This window comes from Pan paniscus, chromosome 10, assembly GCF_029289425.2.
Source record: "Pan paniscus chromosome 10, NHGRI_mPanPan1-v2.0_pri, whole genome shotgun sequence".
NCBI classification, from domain to species: domain Eukaryota; kingdom Metazoa; phylum Chordata; class Mammalia; order Primates; family Hominidae; genus Pan; species Pan paniscus.
Window position 1 is genome coordinate 135527444 of NC_073259.2, and position 27320 is coordinate 135554763.

Below are 27320 nucleotides of genomic sequence, written 5' to 3' on the forward strand. Positions count from 1 at the left end.
CTCCTTGCACCCTCATCCGGACGTCTGGGGAATCATACTTTTGGGGGATGTGGCTAACCTTGCCCAAAGCCTTTCTGTATTTGGGTTTTGGTGGATCCTGGGTCCACAGCTAAAGGGATGCAAGGCCTGAGTGGGGCAGAGATTCGGGTTCCTTGGCTGGTTTACTCAAGGATGGGGAAGGGAACATGAGAATTTAAATGAGAGAAGTATGGGTCTTGGTTCAGGGCTGTGCACAGAAAGCAAACCCTGAATGAGAGAGGAGGAAGTAAAAGGCCATTTAAATACACTACACGTTCCATCATTCAGACAGACAACACCTTCAACTCATGCTTAACTTGGCAAATTGTCATTAGACACAGATAATCATCAGTGGATCTTGTAGCGTCATTTACGGGCAGTTCCCAGAAGGAAGATGACATTTCAAACCAAATGGAGTTCAAAATTTCTGCTGCTCATTCGTAAACTGCTTGTGGCCTAACTCAGTTCCCAAGAGTCCTGTTAGTAATTCTGCCTTTGTCTTTTTCTTTCCTTTTACTTTAGCATTGGAGCCCCAAGGGCTCACCATCAGCATAGACTCTTCTGACCAATACCTTACCTACCTGGGATCTGTTGTATGAGAAATTCAGAAACCCCCTTTTTCCATAAGGAAACCATCAGGAACTAAATCATTTTTTACATACAAAGCTAAGTGGTTTTCAATATTACATGTTAACTACAGACCTTTATCATGGAAAATGTTGTGCCTCTGGACTTACGGCAACCTCAAAATATTTCGGACAAACCATTAAGTTTACTTGTAAATGGAAGCTAAAAGCCTACATTTTCCAGGTGAGATAATCTACCTGAGCTGACCCAAAGTGCAGTTTTATTTTACCTTATGGAAGGAATTATGGCAGCACCATGGAAGAAAATCACCATGCTCTTAGCAGACCCCTGAGAGGTGGGAATGCAGCTGCTGGCCTCAGGGGATCTTGCCCTGTGTGCCTCAGAACTGGAGCTTGTGGGCAGGTCTTGGTGGCTCACACCTGTAATCTCAGCGCTTTGGGAAGCCCAGGCAAGAGGATGACTTGAGGTCAGGAGTTCGAGACCAGCCTGGGCAACATGGCAAAACCCTGTCTCTACTAAAAATACAGAAATTAGCCGGACATGATGGCACGTGCTTGTAGTCCCAACTACTTGAATACACAGAGGTTGCAGTGAGCCAAGATCCTGCCACTGCACTCCAGCCTGGGTGACAGAGTGAGACTCTGACTCAAAAACAACAACAATAACAAACGAACTGGAGCTTCTGTTCAGATAGTTCATTTTCTGATGGGATTGCTGGGAGGAAACTCAATGGACCCGTTAGAAGGGACCCACGAGGGGCTCTATTATGCTATTTGGCAAGAGAATGAGAAAGTAGAGGACAGGCTGGATGAATAGGGTACCATTGGCTTTTAATGGGCTCATGAAAATTCTTAGCTCAGTGAATTCTGGTTGGATGTAGTGTTGTCATCTGGCAGCCTTCCGAGCCAGTCAAACCAGGAGGTATTGTCATGTTGATGTGACCTCACCTGCAGTTCTATCATTTTTTCTTCATCCTGAGTTACTTGCCTGCATAGTCAACTACTGGTATGAGAGCATGAGGTGGGTGAGACCCTGCTTGGTGTTTTGAAGATGTCTATTTAAGAAGAGACAAAGCATTTCCAACTGCAGGGAGACAGTCACGTGGATGCACATATACACAAGCAAGTCCCTCTAAATTCTTTTTTTTTTTTTTTTTTTGAGACAGAGTCTTGCTCTGTCTCCCAGGTTGGAGTGCAGTGGTGTGATCTTGGCTCACTGCAAGCTCCGCCTCCCGGGTTCTCTCCATTCTCCTGTCTCAGCCTCCTGAGTAGCTGGGACTACAGGTGCCTGCCACCACACCCAGCTAATTTTTTGTATTTTTAGTAGAGATGGGGTTTAACCGTGTTAGCCAGGATGGTCTTGATCTCCTGACCTTGTGATCTGCCCGCCTTGGCCTCCCAAAGTGCTGGGATTACAGGCATGAGCCACCGCACCCAGCCTCTAAATTCTTTACTAATAGAAAAGGGTTGGCCAGCAATTGAACCAAAAAAAAGAAAGATGAAAGCAACATAACGTATTAGTTTCCCACTGCTGCTGTAACACATAACTACACACTTCCTGCTTTAAAACAATGTAAGTTTATTCTTTACAGTTCTGGAGGTCAGAAGTGTGAAATGCATCTCACAAGGTTAAAACCAAGATGTTGGCAAGACTGGTTCCTCTTGAAGGCTTTAGGGGATGTTTCCTTTTCTTGCCTTGTCCAGCTTCTAGAGTTGACTTTTCCTTTTTAATTGCTTTACTTATGGTCTCTTTAAAACCAGCAGCCTCACATCTTCACATCTCTCTTCACTTTGGTTGTCACATCCCCTGTGACAATGTCCCGTATATAGACCCCTGTAATTATATATAAATCTATAGAGATTTTCTGCTTCTCACTTTTTATAGAAAGCAATTACTGCATCCAGATTTGGGTAAAATCCAGAACCAGCTGCTGTAAATAAGGTCATAAAGGAAGAAAGATAAATCAATGACTTCAGGATGTCAGGGCAAACAGGATAGTGGATAGGATCTCTCACAGGTAAAAGGAGGCAGTAGAGTGTTAGTTCATTGAATGGACTTTGTTTAGAACCAGGTGGTTGAAATTGTGTCCCCATCACTTACTAGCCTTGTATTTTAAACAAGTGACTTAACTCTTTTTACCGCAGTCTCCTTTTCTGTAAAATAGTATCTACTTTGCAGGATTCATTAAGGATGAATTGAATTAATAAATGCAAAGTGTTTCCACAACACCTAGCATATTATAAATAATTCTTAGTTATTGCAATGACATTTCACTTATTGGATTCTGCTGTTGATACATTCATGATAATCTCCAGACAATATTGATCTCTTCTTTTCTCTGAGCTCTGGCAATGTGTGAAACTTTAATCAAACAGTTTAATTTGGATTTTCTTTTATTGTTTGTTAGTTTATATTTCATCTTTCTATCTCTCTATCTATATATATTTCCAATAATAACTTTTTCTTTTTCTAAATCATAAGTCCCTCAAGGCCATGGCTGTTTGTCTTTCACTTTTTTTTGTTGTTGTTGTTCTTTCCCAACCTTGACTTTTGATTGCCTTGATAAGTTAATTCACATAGAGACCTACACTTAAGTTTGTGCTTTGTAAGAAAGCTATGTTTGTACATTGAAGAAAAGCGTTGACCAAGCAATTTAGTCATGTAAGCATAAATGCTGAAGGGATGTTGATGGTACTTGAAATTATGCTGTGTGGGCATTTGAGAAATACCCATTCGCATGCATACCATTGATATGGCCATGATAACATACTTTCAATGAATCATTAAAACATGTTCTCTAGGAATATGTCACATCACCAGGCACCATGTGTTTCATCTTCCTTCATGTGCTTGTAAACAACGGTCTGCATTGGGAAAAGGATGCACAATATTCCATACATGATGTTGACCCCCTCAAGCTAGTTAGGATTACAAGTGTGTTATTATTTACAGAGGAAGAAAGGTCAGGTCTGGGGCTATAAACTGACCCTGGTTCTGCTCAAGTGAACTGTGAGGAACCCACATCTATTTCCCAGCCCCACTTTTTTCAGTGTTGGTCACATGTAAGGCAGACTCCTCAGTATAATGAGAGGGCTAGAACAGGATACAGATGAGGGAAGTGGGCTGGGCCAGGGGAGGAGGTGGACAACAGGGAATGGTGGGAACTGTGGGGAACCTTAGCATGTAGGCACCCACCAAAGATAACAGTAACCACGCAGATCCAGCTGCATGTCTGGGTAGACATGCATGCCAGCTAAGTGGAGGGAGCTGGGGCAGGGGCAGGGCCATATTCCTGGTTGGGTAACTTATGGATACTTCTTACAATATCTCTGTCTTACTGAGATCATCGATGAAGACTCAGTATCTCAAGTAAGCATATTGGACATTCAATGTGTAACCAAAAAGCAGGTCAGTTGCTTGTCACATGCAGAGTCCAATTAGCCAGAGTGAGGTCTGGTATAACAAAAGTAAATTTATTCTGAAGCTAGCTTGGGGGAAGGGGCACAAAGCATCTTTAAGGATGAAATGAGTTAATAAATGTGCCATTTCCCTTTTGGAGCAGAAAGCAAACACTTCCATAAGGCAGTGAGGGTCAGTGAGCAAGGGACGGGTTCCTCCTGCTAGCTCGGTGCCTTATCTACCTGACAGTTGAGTTGGCACCTTCCTGGGCAGAAGTAAGATGTAAAAATGGTTAAGCAGGCATACTTTTGATATACCCTCCCGGAGGCCGGAAGTTCCGAGGCAACCCCTGGAAGTGAATATTCCACAGCGGGCATGATTGGGTCTGTAAATCGATTGTTAGCTCTTCAGGAATTAGACGATCTTGTCCTCTAAGAAGTGTCTGGTGAAGGAAGAGGTAAAAGGCTGTATTTTCGTCTCTGAAAGACTAAGTGGGAAGCAGCAAGTGGGAAAAGGGGAAAGGAGAAAAAGAAGAGAAAATAATTTAAAAATAATTAAACTATTAGGAAAATAGGGGTACTCGATTGCAATTGGGCATTGATTTATTGTGGGTACTGAGCTCAGGCTCTCCGTCTTATGATTCGAAAATATCCTGTTGAATCCCAACTGCAAGTTTTTTCTCTGAGGCAATTACCTTTGTGTCTGTACCATCAGGGGCATACTCTTGGTGTTTCTTTTCCAGCATCAACAGTTTTATCAGGTTGTAAATAGGATTGCCATTGAATAATTATATTTTTAGATGCATTTTGTTGCTTTGAGCAATGCGTTGAGTAGGCATTTATGTTGGTTTTGATCATCTCTACCTAATATCACTTGCTGTCTTGTCACAAAAATACTCTGATGAGTACTTTGGGGGATGCACTTCTCGCGTAGCCTGTGGATCAGGGAAAACTGATATACTTCAGGTGCCCAGGGTGGGTCACATGACCATGGCTGGGCTCATCAGCAAATTCTGTTCTCCTAATTAAAGTGATTGGTTTAAAGATGGGCACATAACACATCTGATGATACAAAGAGATTCGCAAAATTCTTCTTTGGGTACTTCTTGGAAATCAGTTTTTACTAGTTCTTGCTGAACTTGAAGGAAATCAAACATGATATTTTTCTTCCCATGAAAAGGAGATTGAATAAGGATCTGACACCGTTGAAATCAGAGTTACGAGTTGAGTAAAAATGTCTAAATGAAGTTTTCTGAACTTTGATTTTCAGCTGTGATTGGAAGTCACTCTATCCCTAGACATTCCATTTATGACTGTCATTAACTTTTGTTTAAGCTCATTTGAATTGAACTTTTTGTTTCATCACAATGGGAAGAATCCTTGTAGATGGATGGAAAGAGTGAGTGAATGAAGGCCAGTTTGAATTCGAATCCCTAAGTAAATGAACTCGACTATGACATTTATCTGAGCTGACTCTTATGTTTATGGGGCAAACAATTGAGTTACTTCATGGTGTTCTTGGTGGATATTAGGAAGTAGATCCCATGTGACGGGGGGGAAATTGAATTTCAGAGAGATGAAGTGATTTGTCTCACTAGATAATATGAGTTGATGACAGACTTAGATTTCCAACATGGATTTTTTTTTTTGCCTCTGTTATAAGCCTCAGCTGCCCCTAATCAGTTAATAACAGAGTTTCCTGAATTATCAGCACATTTCTGATACTATCTAAACAGTCTCTGAAATGTCCAATTTGGAATAAATATAAATGTAAATTGGAACAAGGTGTACACAATTTTCTACTGCTCAACAGCTGATATTGCCTATAAATGATTAAAATTCCTATTAGATTAAGGTCTAATTTTTCTACTTAATATTTGTAGTAATGCATGCTAGTTTCACATCTGGATCCTTGTGGGCATCTAACACATCGACTTCAAATCCCTTCACTCTGGTTTCACGTTACGCCTTTTCATCTCCACTTAGCCCATGAAACTGCAATGTTGACTAAGAAAGAGCCATGTGATTTATTTCAACTTTTTATCAGGTTAAAGGGTCATAGTTGTACCAATTAAAAACTGTGTTGAGTAAGTAATTCTTGCTGCTGTAACAAATGAACCTCTGCGTTTCAGTGGCTTTCCATGTTCAAAGTTGTATTTCTTACACACACAATGATCTAACATCACTGATGATGGTTGGCACGTGGTTTACTTACTTCCCTGTCTTAATTTCTGCCATGGCCTAGGGCCTTGAAATTATCTTCTCCAGCTGATGGAGGGAAAGAGAGAGATGTGTAGACACATCTAAACCATCTAACTTGGAAGTGATACTCATTTCTTTTGCTCACATCCCATTGGTTACAACTAGTACCACATCTGGAAGCAAAGCTAGGGAGGCTGTGAAACAGTCCCTATAGACCGTAGCCCTAACTGCCCCTCTTAATAATTTGCAGAAACATACATGGTAATTGAGTATACAGCAAACCATTTCTGCCACAAAAACAGTGCCTTACTCTGCCATTTCACCACATTTCTAATCGCAACCGGCTGTTCAGCGATAATTTACCTGCATGGCTACTTTTTATATTTATGGAGCTGAACTCTACTCAGTTTAAGGAAGTCTTCTCTTCTTCTGAGATATAAATTAGAAACAAATTATTGGCTTTCAATGTTTGATGTCTGGAATAACAAGCCTAAATGAGATCCCTCTAGTGTCGGGACTTTTGTCTGAACCCAAAAGAGAAAGCCAGGTTCATTGTCCTTGCTTTATTTGTGTTTCTGGAGGAGTTCTAAGACAGAAGGAAGAGGCACTTGATGACATACTGGGCAGGTACTGGGGGTAACTGTACATCTGAAACAAATATCAGAGCGTGGACACCAACTGAGGAGAGAGCAAGAGAAGAGAGTGCTGGTGGCTTACAGGCGGATTTGTTATTATTATTTATAAGCTGGCCTCAACCTATTTCCTACCTGAGTTTATAGCTGATGCCACCTCCTGCAAATTTCCTTTCAGATACTCAATGTCTTTTCTGCAGTGCCCGATGGCCTTTTACATTTGTGTGCTTTTGTCAGACTGGCCCAAGTTTTCTGCAACGTCTTCTGCCTGTCCTTGCTCTGACTGGCAAACTCCTCCTTAATCCTCAAGATTCAGTGCAAATGTTATCTCTTCCATGAAGTGGTCCCTAAAAATTCTCTAGGTCATTAGTTGATCCAGCTGGTTGCTTTCATAACACTTGGAATTATTTTATTATAGCGCTTAATCACATTGCATTTCAATCTCATTTAAGAACTGCTTTCTAAGGGAAATCTTGGACCTCTCTGCAGGGGCTTGTGACTTTTGTCATTGTGCAGAGGCTGAAGGTGTTCTTAAGGTGAGCATCTTGGCTAGCCTCTACACTTTTCATAATTCAAATATATTGATTGCTTAAAATATAGATATAGAATACAAGTTTTTATGTAACAAAAAGTATTTTTTCTACTGTTGTTAAAGTAATACACATATACAGTAAAAATAGAGCAGGAAGAATAAGTTCAAGAGAACTGTTGTACAACATAGTGACTATAGTTAATAATGATGTGTTCTCAAAAATTGCTGAGAGTTGATTTTAAGTCTTCTCACTACAAAAAATGAAATGTGAGGTGACTCATAGGTTTATTGGCTCTATTTGGCCTTCCATAAGATATGTATATATATATAGTTACAATATTATTCTGTACACAATAAATATATTTAATTGTTATCTGTCAATTACAAAATAAATAAATTCAGATGACCATCAGTCCTTCTCTACAGTTTGCTCCCTGTCCAGAGGCAGGCACATCTAACATCTCCTACTTTTATTTCTTTTTGTAATTACTTCTGTAACACTAAATAATGTTAACACATCTATGTCTTCCATAAATATATTTATAGAAGCTAAGGATTTAGCATACTTTTTCTGCCTCTTACTTTCCAGTATATCATTGAGAATTGTCTTGAGCTGCAAGTAACAGAAAACTTCTCTACAGTTGCTTAGCTACATAGAGATTTGTTTAATTCTCAACATAATGAAGAATCCAGAGGTAAGTGCTCCAGGGCTATTCAAGAGAGTCATCAAGGATCTAGGTCCTTTCTGGCTTTGTACACCACCATGCTGAATGTGTAACTTCGGGTCACAGTGATTGCAGAATTCCTGCTCCACCTCAGTTTCTTCTCAAGATGCCAGCATCAGCAACGACACTGGAAAGCTTGGCATTTGGAGGTTAGCTAAATTTATTTAGAGAAGATTCCTTTGCTTTGTTTTCCACTGAGGTAAATACAAAGCATTCTAACTTCTACTCAGTGGGGGGAGGTAGGGAAATGGAGATGAATATTCCATACACAAAATGTTAATCAGTTTTCTTGCATTCAACCGCACTTTTCTCTCCCATCTACCACTATATTTGCCAATGCGGAATCAAGGGCCCCTGTGGGATTCCAAAGAGGACCCTCTTGGCATCTTCACTGTTCTCCAGACTGTGGTGTCTTTTGTTTCTGTTCCATCTTACACTTTAACAGTTTTTATCCACTCTCCATCTTCCACTGTTTTAGATAAACACTTTCTCTTGCTGATGGTTTGCATCTTACACTGTTTGCTGAAAAGTATTTGTTTTGATACTTCAGTGGTATTTAGTGGGGTATCTGTGGACATGTGAGCTGAATGCATGGATTCATGGCCATGGATTCTTCAGAAAAGAGAGCATCCAATATTTTAAGTCACATATTATGTAACTTTTGTGTTTGTAAATGCATTAAAATATAACCAAAGACAGTCATCATCATACTGTTCACACCCATATCTGTGATCAAAATCTAAATGTATTGTTGGCAGAAGGAGCTTAACCAAAAGTTCTACAGTTAATTTTTAAGAAGAAGGAATTTTATCATCAATAAAATGGTGATATAGAAGGTTGTTGAGAAGACAATAATACTCCCATATAATAAAATATATTGTAAGACTACATGAATCAAACTGTCTTGGTACTAGCACTTAGAGGCGCAAATCAATGCAATGTAATACACCACTCAAAAGCAGACACTAGTATTTATAAAATCTAGTATGAATTAAGGAGAAAGCAACAAGTTATTTGAACATGGTATGGAGAAAATAACTGGCAATTTGGGAAAACACTGTTAGGGTCACTACTTCGGCCAGTATGATAATTGAGTGAAATCTGAGTTTAAAATGGAGATTGAGAGATGCATGTTAATTAGAGTGCAACTGCTCTGCCAAAAACTGAATATTTCAATTTAATTTTGAAAATTTTTACAGGAAGGAATCATTCCTCTGCTTGTTGAATTTAGAAAAAATTCAGCAGATGTCAGTCTGTGATTTATGATCATGTTCCCATTTCACATCATATGCCAAAATAAATTTTAAAGGAATTCCAGAGCTAAATTTAAAATCTGCAGCTAGCTAGACATACACACAAAGAGATAGCACTAGAAGAATATATTATATATATATGTATATATTTTTCACATATGTGACTATGAATATCTGATCTTTATTAGAATTATCCAGAGAAACAGAGCCAATAATTTGAGCCATCTCCTTATGTTATATATAATATATACAATGTTATGCAATTTTATGTGTGTATATATATACACACATACATAAAATACATATATATGTATTTTCATGAATAAATATATATTCATATATAAAAATATATATTCATATATACACATATATATATATATATGAGAAAGACATTGGCTCATATGGTTATGAAGACTGAGAAGTCCCAAGATCTACAGTCAACAAACTGGAGACCCAGGAGAGTGGATGTGTACTTTCAGTCCAAGTTCAAAGGCCTGATAAATAGGAGAGTTGATTGTATAAATTTCAGTCTGAATGTTGGCAGCCCTGAAAACCAAGAAGAGCTGAGGTTTCAGTCCAAAACTGAAGCACAGAAAAGGCCAATATCTCATCTCAATCAGTCAGGCCGAGAGAGTTGCTTCTTATTCAACATTTTTATTCTTTTCAGCTCTTCAACTGATTGGAGGATGTCCACTCACATTGGAGAGGGCAATCTGCTTTTCTCAAAGTTCAGCCACTCAAATGTTCATTCATCCAGAAATGCCCTTGAAGATACACACAATATAACATCTGGCCAAATATCTGGGCACCCTGTGGCCCAGATTGACACATAAAATTAAACCTCACCATCTTGCCTAGGGGAAGGATTTTCTCATCATAAATGCCATTGTAGAAATCATGAAAGAAATGATTAGTACTTCCTACTGTGTCTTAAGTTTCATGCTTTTGCCTTCACTATAGAATACGCATGTACATAGAAGCTCGTCAGAAATATATAATCTCAAACTATGCTTCTTAACTCTTATTAAGAATTCAGCTGCTCTTAGGAAGAGGTTTTACAACAAAATAATGTTCTTAAGGGTAAGAATTAGAGTCAACCTTGCACATTTGTGAGTTCTGCATTTCAGTAATACTGTATTTTCCACCTGCAGTTGGTTGAATCCATGGATGCAGAACCCAAGGATATGACGGGCCAACTGTACAAGCTATTCTCTATGGTCATGTTCTAGGTTCTCTCTCTGTGAAGTCTTACCATCCAGCAGCAATTGGCTTCTCTGGAACTACACTACTTTGTTCCCTGTGGAATCTCTTTTATTGGAATGCCCTTTTGTGGTGTACCCCCCTCCCTTTGTTTTAAAAGTTGGATAGGAAGCATCTGGATAAAGTTCATCTTGTCTGTGTGTGTAAATGCCTTTGTGTCTCTAAAGATTTTCTCCCGAGACACCCATTAGCATAATTTCTCTTAGTCCCTGTAGCCATGAAAAACTATTGTCATTCGTCTTATAGAAAGTACCAGTCTCATATCATATTGTGATTTGAGAGCTGAACATTTCAGAGGCGAACTCGGTGTTCTTCAGGCTTTGCTTAGAGTATTAGATGTTGATTTTTGCTAACCTTTTCCCTGTCTGCATAGCATAGTGAAAAGAACATGGACTCTAGAGCCAGGTGGCTGGAGTCAAACCCAAGCTTTGTTACTCACCAGCTCCATGCTCTTGGGAAAGGCGCTTCACTTGGAGGGTTGCTTTGGTACATATGATTGTGTGGGGGCTTCTATTTAATAGGCCTTTTGTGCACTCAATAGAGTAAGAACTATCTGACTTCTCTCCAGATGGCTGAGCCAGTCCATGTTCAAGTCAGCAACAAATGTGGGTGCTGAAATCCACCCATCCCTGGAAATATTTGGCATTATTCATCTTCGTAAGTACATGGACACAGGAAGGGGAATATCACACTCTGGGGACTGTGGTGGGGAGGGGGGAGGGGGGAGGGATAGCATTGGGAGATATACCTAATGCTAGATGACGAGTTAGTGGGTGCAGCGCACCAGCATGGCACATGTATACATATGTAACTAACCTGCACAATGTGCACATGTACCCTAAAACTTAAAGTATAATAAAAAAAAAAAATTGTCATATAACAGGTCCCGGTGTGTGATGTTCCCCTTCCTGTGTCCATGTGTTCTCATTGTTTAATTCCCACCTCTGAGTGAGAACATGCGGTGTTTGGTTTTTTGTCCTTGCGATAGTTTGCTGAGAATGATGGCTTCCAGCTTCATCCATGTCCCTACAAAGGACGTGAACTCATCATTTTTTATGGCTGCATAGTATTCCATGGTGTATATGTGCCACTTTCTTAATCCAGTCTATCATTGTTGGACATTTGGGTTGTTTCCAAGTCTTTGCTATTGTGAATAGTGCAGCAATAAACATATGTGTGCATGTGTCTTGCCTGTTGTGGGGTGGGGGGAGGGGGGAGGGATAGCATTAGGAGATATACCTAATGTTAAATGAAGAGTTAATGGGTGCAGCACAGCAACATGGCACATGTATACATATGTAACGAACCTGCACATTGTGCACATGTACCCTAAAACTTAAAGTATAATTAAAAAAAACAAAAAACAAACAAAAATTGTCATATAATATGTTGTTTTTTTATAATTTGCACTTTATAAATACTGATGAGTTTGAAAACCTTGTCATGTGGGTGTTAGCTTTATATGTTTCCTCTTCTGCAATTGCTTACTCATATTCGCTGGATGTTTTAAGTGTTCCTTCTTTCACTCAATGATTAGCAGAAATTCTTTATATATTGTATAGAGTAATTCCTAGTTATAGACATGGTATGCATAAGATACTAAATTTACATCTCTGTCTGGAGATCTTGTTACCATTTTCAGTCTTGTCTGCATCTTCCCCTTTACTGTCTTTCATTTCTCCAGCCTAAGTTTGATGAAGCACTTACCATGTGCCAGGCATGGTATTTTTTTGTTTGTTTGGTTTTTGTTTTGTTTTGTTTTTTGAGACAGAGTCTCGCTCTGTCACCCAAGCTGGAGTGCAATGGTGCAATCTTGGCTCACTGCAAGCTCCACCTCCAGGGTTCACGCCATTCTCCTGCCTCAGACCACCAAGTAGCTGGGACTACAGGTGCCCACCACCATGCCTGGCTAATTTTTTGTATTTTTTTTTTTTAGTAGAGATGGGGTTTTACTGTTTTAGCCAGGATGGTCTCGATCTCCTGACTTCGTGATCCACCCACCTCGGCCTCCCAAAGTGCTGGGATTACAGGCGTGAGCCACCATGCCCGGCCATGCCAGGCATTGTCAGATGGTACGAATGGAGTGAGTCAGCTGTAGTCTCTGTCCTTATGGAAGTCACTTCTGGTCATTAAGACAGGCATTGGACACAAAAATTTGAATGGGCTTCATGTTTCTAAGACAGGGAGTATTCAAGAAGGCCATAGTAACTGTGATGGTTAATACTGAGTGTCAACTTGATTGGATTGAAGGAAAGTATTGATCCTGATGCAAAATATTGGTGTGTCTGTGAGGGTGTTGCCAAAGGAGGTTAATGTTTGAGTCAGTGGGCTGGGAAAGGCAGACCCACCCTTAATCTGGGAAGGGACCATCTAATCAGCTGCCAGCATGGCTAGAGTGTAAAGCAGACAGAAAAACGTGAAAAGACTAGACTGGCCTAGCCTCCCAGCCTGCATCTTTCTCCCATGCTGGATGCATCCTGCCCTTGAACATCAGACTCCAAGTTCTTCAGTTTTGGGACTGGGACTGGCTCTCCTTGCTCCTCAGCTTGAAGACAGCCTATTGTGGGACCTTGTGATCATGTGAATTAATACTTAATAAACTTCCCTTTATCCTATTAATTCCCTGTATCCTATTAGTTCTGTCCCTGTAGAGAACCCTGACTAATACAGTAGCCTTGTCTGAAAGGTGTAGAAGGTTTCTTCAGGGAGGTGACACATGAGCTAAGAGCAGAAGGACTGGACGGAGCCAACCAGCGAAAGGGTGACAGGTGGGTGGGGGTGGAAAAAAGGGGGAAAGTATGGCTGGATGCAGAGAACAAAGGGGAGTGTTGCAGGAGATTGGAAGGGTGGGAGTGGCTGAGGGAGCTGAGGCCTCAGAGGCCGTGTTAAATAGTTTGACCTTTGCCCTAATAGCAATGAAAAGTTACATCAAGGACACCAGTCTTTAGTTTTAGAAAGTGATAAGTTGACTGGCAGATCCCAGAGTGGCCGCTAGAAGACTGAGGATGAGGTGCTTGATTTGACCCAGGAGTGAGGCAATGGCTCTGGGAAACTCAGGAGAGAGTTTTAGGTGACGAAGGTGGCAAACGTAAGGCTCTTCCTTATGAGTCTGAAAGAATTCCTCTTTGTACTTTGTGGATTTCCAAGAAACCCTTGAATAGCCGCCTCCTTTTCTCATCACTTTGTGTGGGTTTTATAGCTGTGTGTGTGTATGTGTGATAGTGTGTAAAATATATCTGCTGTGTGCCAGTGGATTATGGGGAACTGGCTCAATTTGCCTCTTTAATATTTTGTAATTGCTTTATAATGAGTTGTGTTATAAGTGGTTTTCAGGAAATTCAAAGAGACAGGGCTAAACAGAGAGGCAGGGAACACATCGTCATATTACTTTCCTGTCTGGAGGGCATTGATCTAAGACTATTTCATCAAATCTATTCCGAACGTAGAACATGCCATGTATTTCCATGTAAGGTCTATTAGGAAAAAAAGGTTCTGCCTCTACCGTGTTTTAAAATGACTATCGCTGTCATTTATTGTAAATGAAAGATTTTAAAACTTCCTTAACAAGAAGCAGGAAGATAATGAGTTATGGAATGGTGTCATTTGTACACTCTAAAATTGAAAACCTAGGTATACTTTCTTTTTTAATTATACAAAATTGGGATTCTATCTCAGTTTTCTAAATCCACGATTCTCTTTGCAGAGAATTAATAACTTTTCTTTTTTTGTTCTTATTTTATGTAAACTTCTAGGCTAGCTCTTAAGCCAGTATATTACACCTCACCCATGCATGCCCCTGTCTCCCATGGGGAGCTCTCTGCAGACAGGATGCTTACTTGGGACTGTCTGTGTCCACAGCACCTAGCACAGGACTGTCAGCTTGAAAGCACTCATTAAGTGTCTATTGACTTGAAGTAAGTTTGTAACACGTATAAGAAAATTTGCCAGCCACCTCCAGAGTCTCTAGCTATGATTTTTGTTCCCCCGTGGCAATGCTGTTGCATGTGCTACTTAATAAGTGTATTTGAGTGTTTTATCCAAATAGAAAATCACACCTTTACACAGTAATTGTGCTTTATTGGGTTTTGACAAAGGAGCTTCCTTCCTGCCCTGAGGTTTGAATGTCAGGATCAATATTACAAGCACTTTCTCCAGAGGTGAAAAGTTAAACGATCAGCCAGTGAAACTGGTCATTTTAGATTTCTTGGGTTTGGAAATTGGTGATGATTTATAGAGGCTATTTATAGCTTTCATTGAGTGAAAATATAGAAAGGCACTATTTTTCTCTGAAAATTTGCAGGAATTTTGCCTGTGAATTAAAGGACCTGCTCTTTCTATGAGTAAAATGTCAAGCTGAATACTCCCAACGACAAGAATTTCTTCAAAACCATCGCCTCCTCTTCCTCTCTCCTCCCAGGCCTTTATCCTTTCTCACTGTTTTACAGTCACAAGGGACTTCTGTTGGCTTCTGAAAAACCGGACTTACTTCCACATCACCACTGTTTTCTTTGTGCTATCAGGCTTTAAGCCTCTTTCTTCCAATATTTCATGGCTGGTCTCTTCTCATCGCTTAATTTTATTTTTCTTTCTTTTTTATTTTTCTTTTTTGAGACAGGGTCCCACTCTGTTGCCCAGGCTGGAGTGCAGTGGCGTGATCTCAGCTCACTGCAACCTCCCCCTCCTTGGCTCAGGTGATCCTCCCACCTCAACCTCCCGAGTAGCTGGGACTAGAGGTGTGCACCACCAGGCACAGCTGATTTTTCTATTTTTTTTTTTTTTTATAGAGATGGGGTTTCACCATATTGCCCAATCTGGTCTCGAACTCCTGAGCCCAAGCCTTCCACCCACCTCAGCCTCCCAAAGTGTTGGGATTACAGGCGTGAGCCACCACACCCTGCAGCTTCTCCTTTTTTCTCGGGTCTCAACTTAAGCACTTCCTTTCCTGGGACCATTTCCCTCATCATTCTGAGAACATCCCACCTCAGCTCCTTTTTGAGTCATTATCCATTGTTATCGTCTTCACAGCACTATTGTCCATCCGAAATAATCTCAGTCGTGTTTATTTTTTAAATTTACTTATGCATCTATTAGCTGAGGTCCCCTTTAGACTATCAGCAACATGAGAACAAAGAACAGGCCAGAGAAGGCACCCCTGGATTTTTAGCACCCAGGACAGTGCCTGTGGTGTTGTCGGAGGATCTTGCCTTTAGAGGCTAGATCCAACAGTTAATTCATGGATCAAGGGTATAGGCTGATACCGTGTTTAGGAAGCGATAAAATGCTATTTTATACATGTGATGGCATAAGCCTAGGGGGGTGACCACCAGTGACTCCTGCCTCCTTTTCATGCCTATACATAATATTATCCCTGAGTGGGTGTGGGGCTTGGGAGTTATTAATTGCTCTAACTAATATAATATGGCAAAGATGATGGGTTACTACTTTTATGATATCACACACACACATATGTCACTTATGTAGAGAGAAATCTATATTTATATCTATCCATCTCTATAATGCATATGAGCATGTCATTATATATTACATATGTAAATTTATATGATCATACACACACACACGTATATACACAAGCAGATCCACTCCCTGCTGGTCTTGAGGAAGCATGCTGCTATGTTTGCTGTATTGTGAACTGCCTATAGAGGAAGCCACGTGATGGGGAACTGTCAGCATCCTCTAGGAGCTGAGAGCCTCAGTCCTGCGATCACGGGAACAAAGTTCTGCCTACAGCCATATGAGCGTGGAGGGTCACCTTGAGCCTCAAATGAAAATGCAGTCCTGCAACTTTGACTGCAATCCAGCAAGATCCTGAGCTGAGGATCCAGTTAATCCAGACCCAGACTCCTGACCAACAGAAACGCTGAGATGTTAAAGTGTGTGTTGCTTTGAGGCATTCATTGTTTGGTAACTTTTTGGGAAGCAACAGATGACCATTACAACTTGTATCTCTTCGTTTAGAAGTTTCTTGTTAATTCTAAGGTCAGAATCCCTCATCCCCATCCTTCTTTTTATGACATTTATGTGTGTGGATACATAGATAGATAGATAGATAGATAGATAGATAGATAGATATAGAGATATTTGATCACCAATTGGAAGATTTCAAAAGGTCAGAATAATTTACTAAAACAGGTTCAATTGATGGTTCCAGTTCTCATCAGTCTTGTGCCCCCTGCCCTTTCATTTCAGCCTGGATTTTTCCCTGCTTGCCAAGTACGTGAAATTGTGCTAATCAATCTGTAAATTTTTGGTGCTCAATAATTTATTTTAATTATGTTCTGCTAAAGATAGCAATAAAAGAAGAAAGAAATGTATCTGAAATTATGAATGAAAATGAGTTGTTATGTTTAACGTTTTCCAATGGAAGAATCATATTTTACGATGGCTTCATGTTTCAGAAAAAAACCGGGGGTTAAATTACATTATGTAGCATGGTTTAAAATTCAGGGTAGCAGATGAGACATTTCTCTCATGGAACAGATTAATACGAGACCTAATAGAATTTTCTGACCCTAAAAACCACCAAGAGAAGATTTCATTCATTTCTCTTCTGTATATAAATTTTACATATTATAAAAATTATTTCAGAAATGTTATTGCCAACAAAAAGCATAAAATATAGTATGAACTAAGATAAAATGGCAGAATACCATTTGCAAATGATTAATCTGGCCTAACATTGCTTTTTAAAAAGGCCAACAACTAGGTTTCATCTTCAGAATCTGCTTTCCAATCCCAGTGAGCTTGCTCAGTTACGAATGCAACATCCAAGACTGCTGGTTTCACCTCCAACATGTGAATCATTTTAAAGTCACCACTCCCATTCATAAAACAAGAAAGGAGCTCAACAAACTGAAACCCACGACTTTTATTATGCACATCAGAAACTGTAGGTCACAGCACAGTTACCCCCAAACCTGGAGAGACAGGGAAATATAGATAATCACAATTAATGTCCAATGTGACTACATGGGGCAGAAGCATCTAGAGCCATGAAGCCAGGAAGCAAGAGTAGCCACACAATGCCCAGGAAGAACAAAGTGAGGTGACCGGTGCTGCTGGCGTTGTGAAGGCCCAGTCATATAGACTGTGTGGTATTGGAGAAAGAAAAGACAAACGGGTGGATGGAACAGAAGAGGGCCTCAGCAATAGACTCTCACAAATAGAATCAACTGACTTTTGATAGAGGAACAAATGCAGGAGAAGAGTCATTTCAACAAAGGGTACTGGAACAATTCTATGCACAAAAGAAAATGGTGTGGGGGCTGGAGGAATGAATTCAGACACACACAGTACTTACCACTGTCACAAAAAATAATGTACAGTGGATCTTAGATCTAATACAAAATAGAGTACCATAAAACTTCTAAAAGATAACATGGGAAAAAGTCTAAACAAACTTGCCTGTGATGATGAGTTTTTAGATAACATTTCAAAAGCATGATTCATGAAAAAAGATAAGTTTGACTTTATTAAAATCAAAACTTCTGCTTTCAGAAAGTTAATAGAATTTTTTAAAAGTCGAATACTGGGAGAAAATATTTGCAAAACACATCTGGTAAAGGATTTGTATGCAAACATATAGAAAGAAACTCTTACAACTCAACAAGAAACAACCAAATTAAAAAATGGCAGAGATCTGGCCGGGCGTCGTGACTCACTTCTGTAATCCCAGCACTTTGGGAGGCCGATGTGGGATGATTGCTTGAGCTCACAAGTTTGAGACCAGCCTGGGCAACTTGGGGAAACCCTGTCTCTACAAAAATACAAAAATTAGCCGGGCATGGTGGTTAACACTTGTAGTCCCAGTTACTCAGGAGGCTGAGGTGGGAGGATCACTTGAACCTGGGAGGCAGAGGTTGCAGTGAGTCAAGATCATTCCACTACACTTCAACCTGGGTGACAGAGCAAGACCCTGCCTCTAAAAAAAGGATATATATTAAACGACAACAGCAATAGAAACTCCGTGGCAGCTCTACTAGTAGAAAAACTGAAATAATTATTTCATACAGTAATATTAAATTGGTATGTATGTATGTATATATAGACATATATACATACAGACATCAATAATATTAAATTGATATGTATGTACGTATATATACACACATATATATACATACATACTCACACATATATATACCTTTGATGGAAAAACCATATAAATTAACATTATGTATTTATTATATTTTATATTACATCTAAAAATTTATATATATACATATATACATATATATATACATATATATATATCTCAAGGTACAAATTTGCTTAGAGTTCAACTTTCTTAGAAGAAAAAAAAGGCAAGTGAATGAACAAGGAAAGGGCAAGAAATCTCAGAGATGTCACCGTGCGTTCATTTGGAAAAGTTCACAGGTATGCAGAGTTTCTCTTTCACAGGTTGAATATTCAAAATTAAAATGAGTACTTTATCACACGTCTTCCTAGTGGATATGTTTTTCTAGCATTAACTTTTTTAAAGATGATTCTAGTTCACGTCATCCTTCAGAAACCAAAATTAGGCATCTCCAAGAGCCAGATGCTTGTGTAATTAGAAAAGAGAGCTACCTTGACAGTGTGGGATGTGGAGACATCCCCTTTGCTCTGCAGGCATGCAGGTGAGTCCAGCACCGTGGGCCTCCTGTCCTCTGGGTGGCTCTCTGGAAACTTCCCCCCACGCTGTGCGTCTTGTTCTGGAATAAGCTTTCTGTGAAGAATGCCTTGCCAGCCTCTTGGCTCCCTGGGGGGAGTTGCATGCCTCTCTCTTTCTCCTTGTGATTAATTTATCACAGAGAATGCGGTTTGCTGAAGAATCCAAATTAAAAGTGTCTCTCCTGGTGTCATTAATCACATCCTGAAAGTGCGTCAGTTCCCGGGGCTGGGGCTGTCTCAGAATGCCTGCTGAATTTCAGATGCTACTTTGTCTTAGTCTCCTTGGCAAAATGCGATTTTATGGACTGTGTCTGGTGAAGGGTTTGGTCCCAAGTAGAATTTCTTTAGGAGTAGTCTGAAGGCCTGTTCAGACTACCCACTGAGGAGCTGTTGATTTATATATTAATACCAATTCTGGGGCCCTGTTCCAGAAAATCTGAATCAGAATCTTGGGGAAATTGAGTCCAGAAATCTGTACGATTGACCAGTGTGATGGTTAATACTGAGTGTCAACTTGATTGGATTGAAGGATGCAAAGTATTGATCCTGGATGTGTCTGTGAGGGTATTGCCAAACAGGGTTAACATTAGAGTCAGTCGCCTGGGAAAGGAAAACACACCCTTAATCTGGGTGGCCACCATTCAATCAGCTGCCAGCATGGCTAGAATATAAAACAGCCAGAAAAATGTGAAAAGGCTAGACTGGCCTGGCCTCCCAGCCCGTGCTGTATGCCTCCCACCCTCAAACATCGGACTCCAAGTTCTTCAGTTTTGGAACCCAGACTGGCTCTCCTTGCTCCTCGGCTTGCAAACAGCCTATTGTGGGACCCTGGGACTGTACAAGTTAATACTTAATAAATGTGCGTATATATATCACTTGCATTATATATATATATATAAAATATATGTTATATATATTTTATAAATATATATTATAATATATAATATATATAAATTTGTATATATATTATATATAATATATAAATATATATTATATATTTATATATATTTATATAATATATATAAATTTATATATATTTTTATATATTATATATAAATTTATATATTTTTATATATAATATATAAATATATGTTATATAAATAATATATTATATATATAATATATATTATATATTATATATTATATAAATATATATAATATATATTATATATATAATATATATTATATAAATATATATAAAATATATATTATATACATAATATATATTATATATAAAATATATTATGTATATAATATATATTATAAATATATATTATATATATTATGTATATAATATATATTATATAAAATATATAATATATATTATATATATTATATATTATATAATATATATTATATATTATATATAATATATATATTATATATAATATATATTATATATAATATATATAAATATATATATTATATATATATTTATATAATATATATAAATTTATATATACATAATATATAAATTTATATATATTTATATAATATATATAAATTTATAGATATTTTTATATATTATATATTTTATATATATATTTTATATATAATATATATAAATTTATACATAATATATATAAATTTTTATATATATTTATATAATATATACAAATTTATATATTTTTTATATATATTTTATATATATAATAAATATATAATATATATTTTTATAAAATAATATATATAAAATATATATTATATATTATATATAATAAGATATATAATAGGATGTAATTATATATTATATATGATAATGAGGATAATTATATATTATATATGATAATATATCATATATATTATATATGATAATGATAATGAGGATAGAGGCCATTTCTCTTACTATCCCCTGTCTCCAAAGAGAAGGAGGAAGTAAAAGCTGAAAAACAACAGACTGATCGACACCACTGGTCAGGCCTGTAGGTTAAAGATTAACCCCCACCCTAATAGCTTGTGCTACCTATAGATCACAGACTATGGTATGGAGAAGTACTTGCATTGCTTATCCCCACCGCTAATGTATGTGGACATAGTCACGTACCCCATGCTTGCTCACTCTATCACAACCCTTTCACGTGGACCCCTCAGGGTTGTAAGCTTTTAAAAGGGCCAGGAATTCTTTCTTCAGGGAGCTCAGTTCTTGAGATGCAAGTCTGCCAACCTCCCGGCTGAATAAAGCCTCTTCCTTCTTTAACCTGGTGTCTGAGGGGTTTTGTCTGCAGCTCATCCTGTTACATTTCTTGGTTTCCTGACTGAGAAGTGAGGTGGTTGATGGACGGTCGAGGCAGCCCCTTAGGTGGCTGAAGCCTGCCCTGCAGAGCATCCCTGCGGAGGACTCTGGCTAGCTTGAGTGACGCAGATCCTAAGAGTGCTCCCGGGTAGCCATCTGCCCTGGTGGAATGCCTCGTCAGAGTGGTGCGTGGCAGACCCTGCGAGGATCAACACAGTCGCTGAGCACCAGGAAGGAACCAGTGTTTGGAGTCTGGACATCTGGAATATGGTAGGACCGGTCCTGGGAACTTGCCCCCCCCATTTGAGTGGAAGCATGGCCTGATCACCCACGGTGTGCCCTTATTGACACTTTGGTCTCAGTTTTGATTTTGATTTGGCTTGGCTTGTTTGAAGAAAGGAGAGTGAAAGTGAGTGAATACTTGTGATTGACACGAATCTCCTCTTGTGGCGTGAGTGTTGTTCTTTTCTTTCTTTTCTTGTCCTGGGAAGGAGATGGGTAAAACACAGAGTAAGCCCACTCCATTAGGAACTATGTTAAAGAATTTCAAAAAAGGTTTTAATGGAGATTATGGGGTTACTATGACTCCAGGAAAACTTAGGAGCTTGTGTGAGATAGATTGGCCAGCATTAGAAGTGGGTTGGCCGTCAGAAGGAAGCTTAGTCAGGTCCCTTGTTTCAAAGGTATGGCATAAGGTAACTGGTAAAGGACACCCAGACCAAGTTTCCATACATAGACACTTGGTTACAGCTGGTTTTAGACCCCCCACAGTGGTTAAGAGGACAGGCAGTAGTACTAGCAGCAAAGGGACAGACAGTCAAGGAAGACTCCCACTCCACCCGCCGAGAAGAGTTGGCTCCTAAAGTCCTGTCCGACCCAACATCAGAGGATTAATGGCAAGAAACAGCACCAGTGGCCCGCACTGTTACCAAGAAGGAAGGCCTCCCACTCCTGAGCCCACTGTGCCCAAGCTTCCACAAGGCCTACGTACCCCTAGGCCACCCAGAGTAGAAAAGAAAGGATGTGAGACCTTGGGAGAAACCCCTCCCTTGGCAGCCTGTTTGAGGCCTAGAACTGGGATACAAATGCCCCTGAGAGAGCAATGGTGTACTGGGGTAGACGAGGATGGGCATATGGTGGTGCCTTCGTGTATCAACCCTTCACCTCTGCCGATCTCCTCAACTGGAAAAACAATACCCCATCCCATCAACCCTTCACCTCTGCCGATCTCCTCAATTGGAAAAACAATACCCCATCCTATACCAAAAAGCCTCAAGCTATGATTGATTTGCTCCCAACTATTCTGCAGACGCACAACCCTACTTGGGCTGATTGCCACCAGTTGCTCACGTACCTCTTTAACACGGATGAAAGGTGAAGGGTTCTCCAAGCAGCAACTCAGTGGCTAGAGGAACATGTTCCAGCTGATTACCAAAACCCCCAAGAGTATGTGAGGATCCAATTACCAGGAACAGACCTCCAGTGGGACCCAAATGAAAGACAGGTTATGCAAAGGCTAAATCAGTACAGGGAATCCCTCCTGGAAGGGTTAAAGAGGGGAGCTCAGAAGGCCACAAACATTAACAAGGTCTCTGAGGTCATTCAAGGGAAAGGTGAGAGCCCGGCACAATTCTATGAGAGACTATGTGAGGCCTATCTTATGTGTATACCCCCTTTGACCCTGAAAGCCCTGAAAATCAGCACATGATTAACATGGCTTTAGTTAGTCAAAGTGCAGAAGACATTAGAAGAAAACTACAGAAACAGGCTGAGTTTGCAGGTATGAATACTTCATAGTTATTGGAGATAGCCAACCAGGTGTTTGTGAAAAGAGATGCAGTAAGCCACAGAACCGCAGCGAGAGTGAACGCTAAGTCCGGTGAAACGCCGACCTGCTAGCCGCAGCTATTAAAGGGGTGCCCCCGAAGGGCGAGAGAAGGGGGGGCCCGGGAAAAATACCAGTCTGGCCGTCCATGCTTTCAGAGTAACCAGTGTGCTTACTGTAAGGAAATAGGACATTGGAAGGCAAGTGCCCCTAGCTGAAAGGGAAACAGGGTGACTCTGAGCAGGAGGCCTCAGACAAGGATGAAGGGGCCTTGTTCAATCTGGCAGAAGGGTTACTGGACTGAGGGGGATCAGACTCATGTGCCCCAAAGAGCCCATGGTCAGGATGACAGTCGGGGGCAAGGACATTGAGTTTCTTGTTGATACTGGTGCTGAACATTCAGTAGTAACCACCCCGCTCGCACCCTTATCCAAAAAGACTATTGATATAATCGGAGCCACAGGGGTTTCGGCAAAGCAAGCTTTCTGTTTGCCCCGGACCTGCACTGTAGCGGGGCATGAGGTAATTTACGAGTTCTTGTACATGCCTGAGTGCCCTTTGCCTTTACTGGAAGGGACCTACTTAGCAAGCTGAGAGCCACTATCTATTTTACAAAGCATGGCTCTTTACAGCTAAATTTACCTGGAACGGGAGTCATCATGGCCCTTACGTTTCCTCTGGAAGAGGAATGGAGACTCTTCTTAACTGAGCCAAGCCAATAGATAAGACCAGCCCTGGCTAAGTAGTGGCCAAAAGTGTGGGCTGAAGACAACCCTCTAGGGCTGGCTGTCAACCAGGCCCCAGTACTCATAGAAGTTAAGCCTGGGTCCCAGCCAGTCAGGCAAAAGCAGTACCCAGTTCCCAGAGAAGCCCTTGAAGGCGTCCAGGTCCATCTCAAGGGCCTGAGGGCCTTTGGAATTATAGTCCCTTGTCAGTCTCCATGGAACGCTCCCCTCCTACCTGTTCCCAAGCCAGGGGCCAAGGACTACAGGCTGGTACAGGGTTTCTGCATGGTCAACCAAGCTACAGTGACTTTGCACCCAACAGTACCTAACCCGTACATGTTGTTGGGGTTGCTGCCAGCCGAGGACAGCTGGTCCACCTGCTTGGACTTGAAAGATGCTTTCTTTAGCATCAGACTAGCCCCTGAGAGCCAAAAACTCTTTGCCTTTCAGTGGGAGGATCCGGGGTCAGGTGTCACCACTCAGTACACTTGGACCTGACTCCGCCAAGGGTTCAAGAACTCCCTCACCATCTTTGGGGAGGCACTGGCTCGAGACCTCCAGAAGTTTCCCAGCAGAGACCTAGGCTGCGTGCTGCTCCAGTACATCGATGACCTGCTGGGACACCCCACAGCATTCGGGTGTGCCAAGGGAACGGATACCCTGCTCTGGCACCTGGAGGACTGTGGGTATAAGGTGTCCAAGAAGAAAGCTCAGATCTGCAAACAGCAAGTATGTTACCTGGGATTTACTATCTGACAGGGAGAGTGCAGCCTGGGATCAGAAAGAAAGCAAGTCATTTGCAACCTGCTGGAGCCTAAGACCAGAAGGCAGGTGAAAGAATTCTTAGGAGCTGTGGGGTTCTGCAGGTTGTGGACCCCAAACTTTGCAGTATTGGCTAAGGGCCTATACGGAGTCACAAAGCGGGGAGACAAGGAACCTTTCAAATGGGGGTCCCAACAGCAGTGAGCTTTTCATGAGTTAAAAGAAAACCTCATGTTGGTCCCAGCCCTGCGGCTACCTGACCTGACAAAACCTTTTACACTGTATGTGTCAGAGAGAGAAAAAATGGTGTTTGGAGTTTTGACCCAGACTGTGGGGCCCTGGTCGAGGCCAGTGGCCTACCACTCCAAACAACTAGACGGGGTTTCTAAGCATTGGCCCGCATCTTCAAGGACCTTGGCAGCAACAACCCAGCTAGCACAAGAAGCGGATAAGCTAACTCTTGGGCAAAACCTAACTATAAAGGCCCCCCATGCTGTGGTGACTTTAATGAATACCAAAGGACATCAATGGCTAACGAATGCTAGACCAACTAGATACCAAAGCTTGCTCTGTGAGAATCCCCACATAACCATTGAAGTTTGCAACACCCTGAACCCTGCCACCTTGCTCCCGGTATCAGAGAGCCCAGTTTAACATAACTGTGTAGAGGTGATGGACTTAGTTTATTCTAGCAGGCCTGACATCCGAGACCATCCTTGGACATAAGTAGACTGGGAGCTGTACATGGACAGGAGCAGCTTCGTCAACCCACAAGGAGAGAGGTGTGTGGCATATGCAGCGGTAACCCTGGGCACTGTCACTGAAGCCAAATCGTTACCCCAGGGCACTTCAGCCCAGAAGGCCGAACTCATTGCTTTAATTCAGGCCTTAGAGCTAAGTGAAGGTAAGACTGTAAACATTTACATTAACTCTCGGTATGCCTTTTTAACCCTCCAAATGCATGGGGCATTATACAAGGAAAAAGGCCTGTTGAACTCTGGGGGAAAAGACATAAAGTATCAGCAAGAGATCTTGCAATTATTAGAGGCAGTATGGAAGCCCCAAAGGGTGGCAGTCATGCACTGCAGAGGACACCAGTGAGCTTCCACCTCGATTGCCTTGGGGAACTCCCAAGCTGACTCAGAGGCTCGAAAGGCAGCATCCACCCCGTACTGGGTGTTAGTCAGAGCCCCCCTGCTCCTTCAGGCACCTGACCTTGTGCCTACTTATTCTAAAGAAGAGAAGGACTTTCTCCAGGCAGAGGGAGGACAGGTTATAAAAGAGGGATGGATCCAGTTATTGGATGGAAGAATAGCTGTGCCACAGCTGCTAGGGGCTGCAATTGTACTGGCTTGCATAAGACCACCCACCTAGGCGAAGAGTCACTTGAAAAGTTGTTAGGCTGGTACTTCTACATCTCACCTCTGTCAGCCCTTGCCAAAACAGTGGCGCAGCAGTGTGTCACCTGCTGGCAGCACAATGCTAGGCAAGGTCCAAACGTCCTGCCCAGCATACAGGCTTGTGGAGCAGCCCCCTTTGAAGATCTCCAAGTAGACTTCACCAAGACGCCCAAATGTGGAGGTAACAAGTATTTGCTAGTTCTAGCGTGTACATACTCTGGGTGGGTGGAGGCCTATCCAACACGAACTGAGAAAGCTTATGAAGTAACCCATGTGCTTCTCTGTGATCTCATTCCTAGGTTTGGACTGCCCTTACGAATTGCCTCAGACAACGGGCCGGCATTTGTGGCTGACTTGGTACGGAAGACAGCAATGGTATAGGGGATCACATGGAAACTACATACCACCTATCGACCACAAAGTTCTGGAAAGGTGGACCGGATGAATCGGACTATCAAAAATAGTTTAGGGAAAGTGTGTCAAGAAACAGGATTAAAGTGGGTACAAGCTCTCCCTGTGGTATTGTTTAAGATTAGATGTACCCTTTCTAAAAGAACAGGATATTCCCCTTATGAAATATTATATCATAGGCCCCCTCCCACACTACAGGGACTCCCAGGCACTCCGCAAGAGCTAGGTGAAATTGAGTTACAGTGATAGCTACAGGCTTTAGGGAAGATAACAACAAAAAATTTCAGCCTGGGTAAGTGAGAGGTGCCCCATCAGCTTACTCTCCCCAGTTCACCCTTTCTCCCCAGGTGATCGGGTGTGGATCAAGGATTCGAACGTAGCCCCCTTGCAGCCACGGTGGAAAGGACCCCAGACCGTCGTCTTGACCACTCCCACAGCCATAAAGGTAGAGGGAATCCCAGCCTGGATCCACCACAGCCACGTAAAACCTGCAGCACCTGAGACCTGGGAGGCGAGACCAAGCCCGTACAACCCCTGCAAAAAAGTAACTTTGAAGAAGACGCCAAGCCCTGTTCCAGTCACACCCAGAAGCTAACTGGTCCACGCATGGCCAAAGCATGAGGAAACTCATCCTAGAACTCATTTTCCTTAAATTCTGGATTTGTACAGTAAGGACTTCAACTGAC

At 41.0% G+C, this 27320-nt stretch overlaps 1 protein-coding gene across 2 annotated transcripts; it reads left to right on the plus strand.

The window, feature by feature from the left end:
- Window positions 1-21115: 21115 nt before the first annotated feature.
- LOC129393559 (protein NYNRIN-like) lies at window positions 21116-27109 on the plus strand. 2 transcript variants are annotated; one of them, XR_008620548.1, is made up of 3 exons: window positions 21116-25727; window positions 26523-26580; window positions 26982-27109. XR_008620548.1 is itself a non-coding variant. In XM_055096361.1 (2 exons), exons 1-2 carry the CDS (start codon window positions 26110-26112, stop codon window positions 27012-27014), a joined length of 504 nt encoding a protein of 167 aa, XP_054952336.1. In that variant the 5' UTR covers window positions 21116-26109; the 3' UTR covers window positions 27015-27109. The 2 variants fall into 2 exon arrangements, 1 of the variants encoding a protein (XP_054952336.1); XM_055096361.1 differs by having other exon boundaries at window positions 21116-26580.
- The last annotated feature ends 211 nt before the right edge of the window (window positions 27110-27320 follow it).